At 44.1% G+C, this 13194-nt stretch overlaps 1 protein-coding gene across 1 annotated transcript; it reads left to right on the plus strand.

Moving 5' to 3' along the window:
- Positions 1-1176: 1176 nt before the first annotated feature.
- LOC139346315 (SH3 domain-binding protein 5-like) lies at positions 1177-12821 on the plus strand. The gene is made up of 9 exons (XM_070985336.1): positions 1177-1555; positions 2156-2218; positions 4169-4297; positions 8482-8646; positions 8842-8972; positions 9238-9280; positions 9927-10143; positions 10332-10712; positions 11598-12821. The coding sequence occupies exons 1-9, from the start codon at positions 1472-1474 to the stop codon at positions 11795-11797; spliced, it is 1413 nt and encodes a 470-aa protein (XP_070841437.1). The 5' UTR covers positions 1177-1471; the 3' UTR covers positions 11798-12821.
- Positions 12822-13194: the final 373 nt, after the last annotated feature.

Below are 13194 nucleotides of genomic sequence, written 5' to 3' on the forward strand. Positions count from 1 at the left end.
CCCCCCTCAAAAAATAAATAAATAAACAAAAACTCCTCACATGGTGCACTTACTGGGAAGAGCCCAGGCAGCTCAATCCACTGACAAGACTTTTTTCTTTTTCTTTTTTTTTTTTAAATCAAAAAAGGGTTACTCTTCAACAAGTCAACAACAATAACAAAAATATCGTAAAAAGACTTAGAATACAATATTCATACAATAATCACTTCACCCAGGGCCTCTCCATCTTCTCTCAATGCCATACTGGGATCCACTGGTGAACATAAACACCACCAGTGTTTACAGGAATTCAGCCTGCTGCCATTGTTATGCCTCCAGTCTGACCCTCCCTACTCCCAGGAGTCCCCACCACCAGAGGGCGAGTGACACCACCTCACCATCCTGCACAAGAGCTGCGTCAAGCCTGCGGCAGTTTGCTCCGATGTGAGCGGAACATTTGTGCCTGTGTCCCGTCAAAATAAAAGCGTAATGTAGGGAAACGTGTATTTGGTCACAGAAATGTGTGTGGAAATACATTTTATGTGGGTGTTGAGTTTGAGGCTAAATCTATACATCCCAAATTCACAGTGGGCCCTGTAGCCACGACTGTGTAACTGAAAGCTTTCAGGTGTAAATGTCACTGTGTGAATGTGGTGAGGCATTCCTGCAAAAGATAGCCTGATCGTCAGTGACACTGCCGTGAATAAATAGCCATTAGAAAAGAGAGTTAAGTTAAAACAAGCTTGATGACATATGTATATATGTATATATAATTCCTCTCTCCGTCCCACGCACAGTATCTCAGTTGTTCCTAGGGCTGTGCTCTCCTGGTCAGAGACCTCAGATGTTGCTCCTTGAATTTGTGGGTCACCAGTGCTCTGATTACCACTGGTCCCACTGTTGCCTTTCCTCCCCACATCTTCTCCAGCTCTTCTTTCAGCTCTTGGTATTTTTCGAGCTCCTCATGTTCCTTCTTCTTGATGTTGCTGTCGATCACTACTTCCTTCTTCTGTTGTTTGTCTATCAACACGATATCTGGTTGGTTAGCCGCCACCATCTTGTCAGTCAGGATCTCGGTCATTGTCCACCACCTTAGGAGGTATATGTAATCATGTCATAGCCTGCCTCACGCACACTAATGAAATGGCAAATGCGCTTTTATTTTGAAAGTCCAAACCAGAAGTAGTCATATTGATCATTATAGTTAGTTTAGTAATTTCTTTTCCACAGTTGATCTGCCTTCGATCCCTGAGGTTCAAACCCTCCACAGTGTGTGGGCTGTGTCCTGCGTCCAGACGCGCTGCTCTGCGGACAGCGGCCCGCTCTGCTTCTTTAAACTGAGACCTTCAAGCCTGAAGCATGCAGTGCGCTCTGCGTAAAGGTTAGCGAGGGCGGATCACTGCTGGACACCCCCGCCGTCCAGCACCCCGGGGTCGCGCTTTGTTTGCAGTGAGGACCCTCAGTTTCTTTCGCCATAAAGCTCCAGATAAAAATGGATCCTTTACAAAATGGGAATAACGGCGAGGCGGACTCTCAGTGTGCCGAGGAGGAGGAAGAAGTGGATCCAAGAATCCAGGTGAGATTTTTTTTATTTATTTTATTTTTTTTTAAATAGATCCAGATGTTGCAACCAGTGAAAGTGACATTGAGATGAACACGTGAAGCCCAATGGAAAGAACTGTGAGGGTGTGTGGAATGAAAAATAAGGTTTACCTCACACTTAGTGGACTATATACAGACAGTATACAGACCGATGCCAGTAACATGTGAAATATTAATACTTTATTATATCATGACTATGTTATAGCAAACACAGGTCCATAAAATAAGAAACTGGTAACCGAATGTGTCAGCTGTGCAATTATAGTCATTATGTTCAATGTTCCAAGGTGTTTATAAATAGGATTATGAGAATCTGTCTCTTTCTCAGCACACGCACGCACATGCACACACTCAGACGCACACACACACACACACACACACACACACACACACACACACACACACACACACTAAGGGCTGCACGCTCAGTAATTTGGTAAACAGAGGTCACACACGTGTTAATCATAAGTGTGTGTGTGTGTGTGTGTGTGTGTGTGTGTGTGTGTGTGTGTGTGTGTGTGTGTGCGTGCGTGCGTGCGTGCTGTTCCATGCATGCCATGTTTTCTGTAAACAGGGAGAACTGGAGAAGTTAAACCAGTCCACAGATGACATTAACCGCTGGGAGAGCGAGCTGGAGGTAAGACGCAACACCAACCACCAGCACAGTTATCGTCATTCGTGCCTCTCCCTGCCGGGGTAAGCACTCCCAGCCACGTCTGAGCTGTGCTGCAACCACACACATCTCAAGAAGCCATTAAAAGTCTCACTTTCAGGCTTATGATCCAATGTTTTTTCTCCGAATAAATGAGAAATCCTGTCAGTGCTGTGAGATAACTGATTTCCAGCATGGTTTTGTGTGTGTCAGAAATTTGTCTAGCAGCGAGGCCGCTGCGTGGAAACAGCTTGCATGGAATGTCTTGCAAAAATGGAAATTTTCTAAATGCGGGAGCTGCTTCTGAGGGAAAATTTGGAAAGATTGAAGCAGCAACTGTCACTCCTACATAATAACACTGCACTGTATGAACTCTCCGTGCTGCAAGAGGCATAACTACGAGCTGAATGTTAAGTATAATATTTGAACGGCACATTTGCTCCCAAGCTCTCTGCTTGCTCGCTCCCTCGCAACTCTCAGCCTTCCTTTAAAGCAGAGCGCACTCTTTTAAAAAGGAGAAAGGCTGTAAAATGCAGCGAGGAACAATAGAGAGATCGATGGTAGGTTGTTCTTTTTTTTTGACAGCGCTCGCTCTGAGTCAAATTTGTGCTCGAAGGGTTACTGTTCAGCAAAAGTAAAAGCATTCCACAGGCAGGCTGCAGTTTTTCTTTTCCTCCAAGTAGGCCTCTTCTGTTTCTCATTAGATCTTCACTCATGTGAGGAAAAAAAACAGCGCTGGAATAATCCTAACAGCAGACAGGAAGACAGAGGCAGAGGACTGGATTTGTTATATATTGCTTCTAGCTAAAAATTGGATAATTGTTATAGATCCTGGTTATTTTCACCCGTCTGATGTGAAGGAATCAGCTGCTTTATGCTGTTTCAAGCAACAGTTTTGTCAGTGGAGTCACTGATGTGAATATATACACAGACATAAGCAAACAGAAAAAGAAAGAAGGCCATTCATCACGAGGCAGAATGAAAGCTGGGAACTGAAGAATGTCGAAAGGGCGCAGGCTGCAGGCTGTTTTCCTGCAGTCTGCAGCTGATTATGGATGATGGCACAGTAGATCCAGAGGACTCAGGAAGAGCTGAGGCAACAAGGTTAAATCCATGCTCAGATATGAGGGTCTCTGGCAGAGACATGAGATTGCGTGTGCTACAGATAAAGACGTCAAAGCCAAGACTGTGTGCCATCATTAAGTATATCGTGCATTCAGAGTTAACTTCCCGTCACATGCTTCATTACAGGAACAGGAAGTCAGAAAACATTATGGCGTCTCCGGGATTGTACTTCCTGTAGCGCCCTCTCCCTTTTCCCTCGTTTACCCTCTCTTGTGTTCTCCCATCAGTTTTATGAACAGGATGCAGGTGCCGATGCCTTTCAAACTCTCCTTTCCGTCAAGGGGAGACACAGCTGCACACACACATTCACACACATACAGTACATACAACCCAGATGGCCTCAGTAACCGTACCATATAGACAAGACGATGACAGACCTCATCTATGAATAACACCTCTACTGTCACAGTGCCATCTTGGGTTTTATGCCAAAAAATACACACACACACACACACACACACACACACACACACACACACACACACACACACACACACACGCACACACGTCAATTATTCTATATAATTTATTACCAAAGAATGTATGCAAGGTTTGCCATTTATGTTAATGAATTTGCTTGAATTGGGGTACTGGTTTAGTGATGACTAGTGATGAATTTGAAGAGCAGGACACATCGATCAGGGCTAGCAGGAGAGCACAAGCACTGGCTTACTAAGATGGCTAAAACTTCTTACACCTCCTCATTTCGGGCAGTAATGCCTCCAGCTTCCACCTCCACAACAGCGTTTAAATGCAGCATTCTGACTGTAGAGTGAGAGATGATATCTGTGTGTGTGTTTGTGTGTGTAGGACTGCCGTCAGAGGTTTCGCGCGGTGCTGATGGAAGCGACGGTGAAGCTGGACGAGCAGGTGAAGAGGATCGGACGAGCTGTGGACGACTCCAAACCGTACTGGGAAGCCCGCAAAGTCGCACGACAGGTACGAACACACACACACACACAGAGTCACAGAAGAGGGCTGGAGTGACTCCGAGGTCGGCAGACAGAGAGTGTGAGGGCAGGCTTAGTGAGGATTAGCAATGAGAAGTTTAAAGAGCTCAGCTTATATCTACTCAAAGGGAGCGCGGTCACGTGATGTCTATTTTTAAACCCAGTCTTACCTCTGTATGCTATGATAGTGTGACACACACCTACTCAGCGTGGGGAAGAGGAAAGGAGACGCACTGAAACTGCTAGACTTGCCATGTTTTTCATAATCTGCCTGGCTTCCTGGTGCATCTTAGAGGTCTCTGTGTTTTCATGCTTGCTGCACTGTTGCAGGTAGATGCCAGGTAGTATGACCTCCTCTATGGTTGGTGGGCAAAATGTGCTATTCCCACTCTGCTGGGTCATGTCCTTTACTGTCTAATAGCTCCAACCCATTGAGGCTTTGATCTGATTGGATAGCAGCAGAAATTTAGAGTCCAGCATGCCCCTCTTCTCCACCAATAAGGAAGACACATGTGAGTCATTCATCAGATGGCTGACATTTGTGTGTCAGAGCTGAGCTGTCAAACTGAAATAGACTGCGTGCATGCGCGTGGGTTCGCGCGTGTCCATGTGCTTGTGTTTGTGTGTGTCGCTGTTTATCTCTCGCAATATGACAAAGAACCTAACGGTGGCCTTTGCTTGTGACAGCGACACGTGAGAGTCCGGGATTACTGGGAGGTTTTCAATTTTGAGGGGACCTACGTTCACGTGAAAGGATCAGAAGCCCTTCCTAGCTCTGTGCATGTGTGTGTGTGATCAGGGGGATTCAACAGAGTGAAGCCGATGAAGGCCTCGGGTTTAACTGGTGTGTTGTCTGGTAATGATTTATGGATGAATATTTAATATTTAAAACATGACCTATTTTAGAGGGATTCAAATGCTTACCCTCACTGACCCTATCAGGACAAACACAGACACACACAGACACACACACACACGCACACACACACACACACACACACACACAATTTTCCACCTACCCCCACCCATAAGCCAGTCTCAACCCCCAACCTCCCATGTTTTCCCCCCTATGTACATTCCAGCAGACTGGGGGGAGGTGTTTAGGAATTCGCCTCTACCGTCCTATCTTTTGTCCTTTTTACCCAGCATTCTCTTCTGCGCCACTGCCTGTCTGTCTGCATGTCTGTATCCCTCTGCCAGTCCCTGTTTCAGTCACTTCTCTCCTCACCCTCCATTTCTCACCTCCCAAATACTGTAAATGGGGTGACGTTCCAGAGAGGTGTCAGACAGACTGACAGTGTTTGACACATGAATTCAAAATGAGTCACGTTAGCAGTCGCTCACACACATACACACACGACAAATAAAAAACAATTTTATTCCCATCCAGATGATAAGAACTGGCGTCATGCATATATGAAGGTGTCATGGTATTTCAGACCAAAGCCGTCCTATTGTTTGCCTTAGAGAGTCAGATACTGTGGGCTCCATTGCATCAAGTTAATTAACTGATAACAGTGCTCAGTCATTTGCATGCCGTCTCTTGCTCAGCAGGCGTTTGTGCCTTCAAGATAATAGCAAATTGTTCCCCCGCCATGTTACTCACCAGGGTGCAAACGCTTTGTCATTTTTTCAGAAAGACAGAAACTCACATGGTCACTGTTTGGTCAGCCTCGCTGCTGACGACACTATGAACAGGCACTAACCCTGCATGAGAAAGGAAGTGTGCTGCTCCTCTGTCCAGGAAGCCCTGTGAAGGATGGCCACTTCACTGTGACTTTTTTATCTCCGACTTGACAAAAACCATTGATGGATAGCGTTAAAGTCTCAGTTCCTTCTCTGTTCCTCGCTCCTGGTTTCTCTTCATCAAATATCCATCATCCTCCTTCTGTCTCCCCTGCGCCCCCTCTCCTCTCTGAGCCTGGGAAATGGGTCAAGTCGAGGGACAAAGACAGGGGATTCATCTCGCCTGTCAAACTCACAGATAACACGCAAAGAGCAACTGTTATCTTCCCACTCTCCTCCTCTATCTCGTCACCTTGTTGAAGGGGCCTTGACCGCCGTGGATAGCATATCTAAGCACCGCAACACTCAGATGTCAAAACAATGGCTGCACAGAGGATGCCAGCTTTTGGGTTTCCTACGATTTTTGAGACTGTTGGAGCCATAATCATGGCTGACAGTGGCAGGGGGTCTAGTTACAAAGGTGAATGTAAGAAGAAGGTGGTGATTAAAAAAAAAAAAAAAAAAGTGTAACAGCTGAGAGAGCTACACTGACCTTTCGGGAGTTTGTTATATTAAAGCGAGAGATTTATCATCCAACCCTGCAGCTCCCCTCAACTCTACGTACTTGTAAAGTTACAACCATTACTAAATAGTTGAAAATGTGCAAATTAGTTCTGAACATCGCCACTGTGCTCAGCTTGTTTACAGATGAGATGTAAGTTGAGCAGGTCACATACTGGGTGCTAATTTAGATAACTTACTGTCCTCGTCGACCAGATTGATAGCATCGTCTCCAAGATGGAAAAGGGCATCGCTATTTCAAGGAAATGTTCTGCATATTTTCTGTCTTCTGTTAAATTGATGTTGTTAGGTCTCTTGTTCTGTTAAACCTGCAGCACAGTCCAGTCATCTGGTCAAGTCCACCAACACATTGCATGATGAGAATGATGAGTCTCACCTAGTTGTTTTGTATGGAACCCAGGGAGACTAGCGGCCACCTTGTGGAAGCTAATAGGAATCTGGATAAAGATTGAAGAGCACTCAGTCTGAACTCCGGAGCATGTTTAAGCTCAGTGTTCGGGCTTCAACCCCACAACTTTACTGTTTTAATTCATTCTCTCATTGCTTCTAGACACAACTAGTAGCTATTTCAACTATCAGTTCAGGCAGAGTGATATAGGCTTACAATGACTAATGTCTTATTTTGTTGTGTATTGGTATCTATTTTCTAAAATACAGCAGCCGTTAGCACGTTCAAGTAGAGGAAAGAAAGTAACTGAACCCTACAACTACAACCCCAGTTTCCAAAAAGTTAAAGCGTCAAGACAATGAGATAACTTGCTAATCCTTTTTCACATACACTCAATTGAAAACAGTACAAAGACAATATTTAATGTTTGACCACACTAACTTCATTGAATTTTGTAAATATATGCTTATTCTGAATTTGATGCAGCAACAGGAGCAACTAAAGACTAGGAGAGTTGTGGAATGCTCCAAAAACACCTGTTTGGAACATTCCACAGGTAAACAGATTGATTGGTAGCAGGTGATAGCATCATGATTGGGTATGAAAGGGGCATCCTGGAAAGGCTCAGCCGCATTACACAGTCAGTACAAATGGACAGCACAGTCAAACCAGGACAAGGACACACTGACAGACTCACAGGCCATGTTATAAAATAAGTGTACACACCACTAACAACAACTGATTGCCCTTCAGTGTGAAGACAAATCTGTCCTATTCAACTGTTGCACTGAGCAAAATTTTACTCAAGGAAATCTGATCGGATTTACTCTAACTGCTTAATCTTGGTATTCAGCCAGTACCCTGACCTTTAAATCACGCCTGTTAGAGTGGAGACGGTGGGTCCAAATATGTCCAGCATGATGGGAATAATCCGTCTATTGACTCTGACTGTGGGCAAGGGAAGAGCCCGCTGACAAAGTGTCAGATTTTCTAAGTGACAAAGCTTCTGTTTGTCTATGAGATCAAGGCATGGTTGTCTCTCTGTGTGTGTGTGTGTATGTGGGTGTGCTGCATAATCTCTTCGTCCCTCTATGGCTGTCATAAGGCATCAACTGTGATTCCTCCGAAGGAAATATAGGTCATGAAATACACACAGACACACACTGGATGGAGCACAAGGGCTGCTGCTGCTGCCATGTGAGAACTAAGTCTGTGCCAAATTGAAGTTAATAATGAAAATTTTTAAGTGGTTTAAAGCTGTCGCAATGCTGTGATTTAAACTTTCTGTCAGCGTTTTCGCACTTTGCATGCCATCAGAGTTGAGTGAAATCTCAATCTATCATGAAATCCTGAGCTCCAAAAGCAGACATATATGTCACTTGAAAGCTGCTGTAAATAGTAAATTCATGCAGCACACTCGTGGCCACCTTGCGTTCACATTTGCCGTGATTCTAACCACCCCCCTCTCTAAACTCTAGGCCCAGGTTGAAGCCCAAAAGGCCACTCAGGAGTTCCAGCGGGCTGTGGAAATCCTGCGGGCAGCTAAGGAGACCATCGCCCTGGCCGAGGAGAGGCTGCTGGAGGAGGACAGCCGCCAGTTTGACTCCGCCTGGCAGGAAATGCTCAACCATGCCACACAGAGGGTATGTACAGCACATGATGCAAGGCAGCTGAAAAATCCCGAAAGTTTCCACCCTAACGAGTCATTTGTGGTTGAGGGGGAGGTTTAGGCCGCTACTGAAAGAGTGAAAGTGGAAGTAGTGGATATGATCATTTTAGAACTGAGAATCTTTTGTGTGGTTTCTACTGTGATAATCAACCTCTTTGGATCGTTTCAGGTGATGGAGGCTGAGCAGGCACGAACACGCAGTGAAGCTGAACACAGGAAAACAGCCGCCAATTACAATTCCTGTATCAGCCACATGAGGCAGTTAGAGAAGAAACTCAAACGCTCCATCAACAAATCCAGGTCTGTGCCTTTGTCTCCTTTTCTTTCCCCCTTAACTCGGCCCTCGCTATGTGAGGGCGTGTTCAAGTGTGAGAAAGAGGGGCAATGCTCATGTCATCTGATGCAGTCCAGATGTTTCATGCGTTGCTTGTGTGGTGTTGGGGTGTGCTCCCTCTGTAAGAGCCAAGGAATGTAACTGCTCACAGAGGAGTGTTATTCTTCCAGAGGTTTTCACAATGTTTCTCCTCCCTCTCTCTCAGTTTTTATTCTTCTCCTCCCCCTGTAGGCCATATTTTGAACTGAAAGCCAAGTATTATCTCCAGCTTGAGGTATGTATGCGAGCAGGATTTTAATTAATTTGAAGTTCAGATACTCTGCTAAACTTACCCAGTTCAAAGCAGTGTACTTTATACATTTTTGGCCACGCTGATGTCAGTGAGTTGATCAGTCAGTCCACCACTGTAGTCCAGACTGAAATGTCTCACATTCATTCATGTCACCCTCAGAATTAACTGTAATAACTTTGGTGAACTCTAACTTTCCATCTAGCGTCATCATTAGGCCAAACTTTTAATTTCTCAAGCACTTAAGTTTATGACCAAATACCTGCAAAACTTCTGACATTCTCATCACCCTCAGCTGCATTTTGTTTGCCATTAATGAGCAAATGTTAGCATGCTAACAAGCTAAAGCAAGATGGTGGACATGTAAACATTATGCCTGCTAAATGTTAGCATGTTAGCTGATGCTGACATTAGCATTGAACTCAAAGTATAACTTTGTTTGAGTACAGCCTCACCGTGTTAGCATGGCTGCAGTGTCTTAGCCGTGTTAGCATGGCTGTAGTCTTGTAAATGTCATGCTCACTTAAAACACTTTTCTTGTGTGTTAAAATGTGTATGATTCATGCGCACTGTAGATACAGTTTAACTAAGAATATGTATTTATGAAGAAACTGTGTGTGACTTCTCAAAGCAACTGAAGCGTCTTGTGGATGAGCGTCAGGCCAAACTTGTGGTCGCTAAGGCTGAGTACCGTGCAGCGCTGCGCAACCTGGAGAGCATCTCTGAAGAGATCCACGCCCAGCGACGTTCCCTTGTCATGGGAACCAGGGAGCAGGGTGTTGGTGCGGAGGGAGATGAAGGCAACGAGGACATCGCCAACTTCAAGATGGAGTCAGACGGTCTGTCAAGTGAGTATAAGCGAAGTGTAGAAATGAATAGTTATCTTCTTCATCCATCCACATATTAGTCTTTTTGGTTTTGTTGGCACATCTGTATGTCTGCATGTTTAATGTGCATATCTGTGTGTATGTGTGTGTGTGTGTGTGTGTGTGTGTGTGTGTGTGTGTGTGTGTGTGTGTGTGTGTGTGTGTTTCAGTGGTGTCCGTATCAGTTGACGAAGAGGGCAGTCACAGTAGCAGCTCAGAGGAGGAGACAGACACTCACTCCACCTCCTCACACCAAGCCATGTCCTCCTCACCTTCCTCATCCTCTTCCCATCCTTCCACCTCTGCCTCCAACCCCCTTGACATGTCCTGCCCCTACTCCTCGTCCTCGCTCTGCAGCCCCTGCTCCTACCTCTCCTCCTCTCCCTCCTCCTCTGTCCTCTCCTCCTCCTGTCCCAGTGGCCTGGAGGTAGTGAGCCCCTGTAGCTCTCATGACCCAGAGTCAGTGTACGGTTCTGGGCATGCCTCACCTCTCCTAGGCCCTCGCAGCCAGTGCAGTGGCGCTTCCTCTCCAGACTGTGACCAGGAGAGAGGTGTGTGTTTGTCACATTTGCGTGTATATGTGTGTTGACTCGATTCTTCATCTTTCCTTTGTATTTTTTTTTTATTGCAACATTAAATAAATAGTTCAGTGCATTTTGAAATATGCTCATATTTGTTGAAAAATAGGTTGATTAGCAGATCAATACCAATTAAGAATAGAGCCTGGCTCTGTCAAAAGTTCAAAAATACATGCGCCTGTAAAGATAATTATAGAATTTGTTGTTGGATATGGTCAGGGAGCACAGGCTTTGTTTTGTTTGTGTACATGGACAATTTTATCAAACCTGACAACCAACAAGGCTCCAGGAACTCACTGTGGCTATTATTGAACAAGTTAGGATAGGTTGGCAGGTGTAGTCTTGAACTTTGGACAGAGCCAGGCTAGCTGTTTCAGTCGTCATCAAGTGGATTTGTGAGTCTTAGTTAGAAGTTATATCAGATGTAGGATGTTATACATTATTGGGGGGGGGGGGTAATCATATTGTCAACAAACGATTAAGTGACACCTCCGACAATGTGAGAGACTTCATAAATTTACAGAATTCACACACATTGCTTGAAACAGTGTCAAGTTGAGCTGACAGGTTTATCTAATATGGCATTGTGCATATTTTTAAAGGTGTAATTTAATATTGTGCAACTTTAACTTTGTTCCTTTTCTGGCATAGTATACCATAGTAATACTAATAAAAATGGGGTTTATACTGTAGTCGTTAAAATAATGCATAAAATCCATTATGCAAAAGGTGGGTAACATTAACTGAGAGGTATTAATAAAGTTCTGTTTCCGTCAGCAAAGACAAACTGGTGTATCCTTGGTTTACATGATCTAATTAATTCACCTTTGCATGCCCTTTGTTTCGTGTGTTTTGTAGGTGACAGGGCAGAGGGAGCGGAGGCAACACTAGAAGCCGGTTTGAACAAGCTAACCTTTACTGTTGCACAAAAAGAAGAAGAAGAAGAAGAAGAAGAAGAAGGAGCAGGCTCTGGAGATGAACAAGACCCCCATTACATTAATCCAGAAATTTCCTCTCCCAGCTCAGCCACTGCCATTCTACTACTCAACAGTGTCTAATGAACATATTGAAGAACATGAAGCGCTCCTCGTGCCCAGCTTCAAGCCTCAAACTGGACTGCGTGGCTGAAGGTATGAAGCAGGGCAGGATGAAGTGCGCACTCCCAACTCCAACCAGCCGTTATGTCTCCATATTGTCTAAACGTCAGATGGTGTCACATTAAAGGTGCTATACGTAGTGTATTTGAACATCAGTGCATTGTTGTCAAATAACATGTGAATACGTGGATGTATTTTAAACTAATAAGAGCAGGGGCAGGATGATTCGTAATTTGTATAATTAGTGCTGGTAACATTTATTTCCTGTTTACTTCCTGTTGCAAAGGAAGCGAAGCTCTGTTTCGGCTAAAGGAGCAACTACTTTGTTCCATAAAGAAATCTGTGTTGTACAGACAGACAGTCGCATTCTGTAGAGGCTGTCAGTCCTCTCAACAATGGTCTAACTTGTCTCCAGCTTTATAGTGATGTGTCAAAGTTAAACATTCATTGATGTTTCTATGTCACAGTTTGCACCACTAAGGGACGTTTTGTATTAATGTGAGCAGTGAACCTCTTTTGTGGATCAGAATCTCCGAATGAAGAACAAAATGGGACAAAACAAGCTGTGGGATGTTGGATTATGTCTTGTTCTGCCTTATTTATTGAGCTCCTCCTGTAAGTCCTAAATGTCAAATGTAGAGACTATTTTGAGGAATATTTGTCAAGAAAGTGGAGTGCAAGCAGTACTCTGAGCACTAACCCGAAGAAGAGACTGCCTTCAGACTGGACTGAACCTTTTGAGACTCAAATGGTCTTCCATTTGGATTTGTGAATGAGTGAGTGAATGTATTCTTGAGTACAGCCCACCATCTGAGGTGGTGGTGACTGAGCTAAAGATTTTTTGATTGTGTATCTGTTGTGCTCTATTACTACCCTGTACTACAGATATTCTATATTTATACTCCTGTATTCTTGTATATGGACAATGTTTTGTGATTACTGTTACTGTTTAAAACAAAATAAGCAATAAACATGTGCTACATGTAACTGATTATTTTTTATATCTCTGTTAGCACTTCAGGTTGTACATGTAAATATTAATCTAATAATCTAATATTGAATATTAACACAAAGACTGGAAACAGAGGAAACATCCTGTCTGACACTGTCCAAAGGTACCAGCCTACCAGCACCTCAAAGCTCATTATATTATGTATATGAAATTGAAGTATAAAGACAACAATTGGCCATTTTAAAGGGGGTTATGTGCTTGACTATTTCTTGGCTCTGAGGAGACACCAGGAAGTTGCTGATCACAGCAAAGAAGTAGCCACAAATAAGTGTATTTCCAAAGCTCTCGATATATTCCTTTAGTATTAAACAGACATGGCCAGAATAATCTTGTTTGTGACATCGCA

Source organism: Chaetodon trifascialis, chromosome 17, assembly GCF_039877785.1.
Source record: "Chaetodon trifascialis isolate fChaTrf1 chromosome 17, fChaTrf1.hap1, whole genome shotgun sequence".
Classification (NCBI taxonomy): domain Eukaryota; kingdom Metazoa; phylum Chordata; class Actinopteri; order Chaetodontiformes; family Chaetodontidae; genus Chaetodon; species Chaetodon trifascialis.

What these genes read in the sequence shown, in the direction of transcription:
- LOC139346315 (XM_070985336.1), top strand. Translation starts at nt 1,472, where the DNA reads ATGGATCCTTTACAAAATGGGAATAACGGCGAGGCGGACTCTCAGTGT. An exon ending in CGCTCCATCAACAAATCCAG is followed by an intron (nt 8,973 to 9,237) that starts GTCTGTGCCTTT and finishes CTCCCCCTGTAG; the next exon opens with GCCATATTTTGAACTGAAAG. An exon ending in AGACTGTGACCAGGAGAGAG is followed by an intron (nt 10,713 to 11,597) that starts GTGTGTGTTTGT and finishes TGTGTTTTGTAG; the next exon opens with GTGACAGGGCAGAGGGAGCG.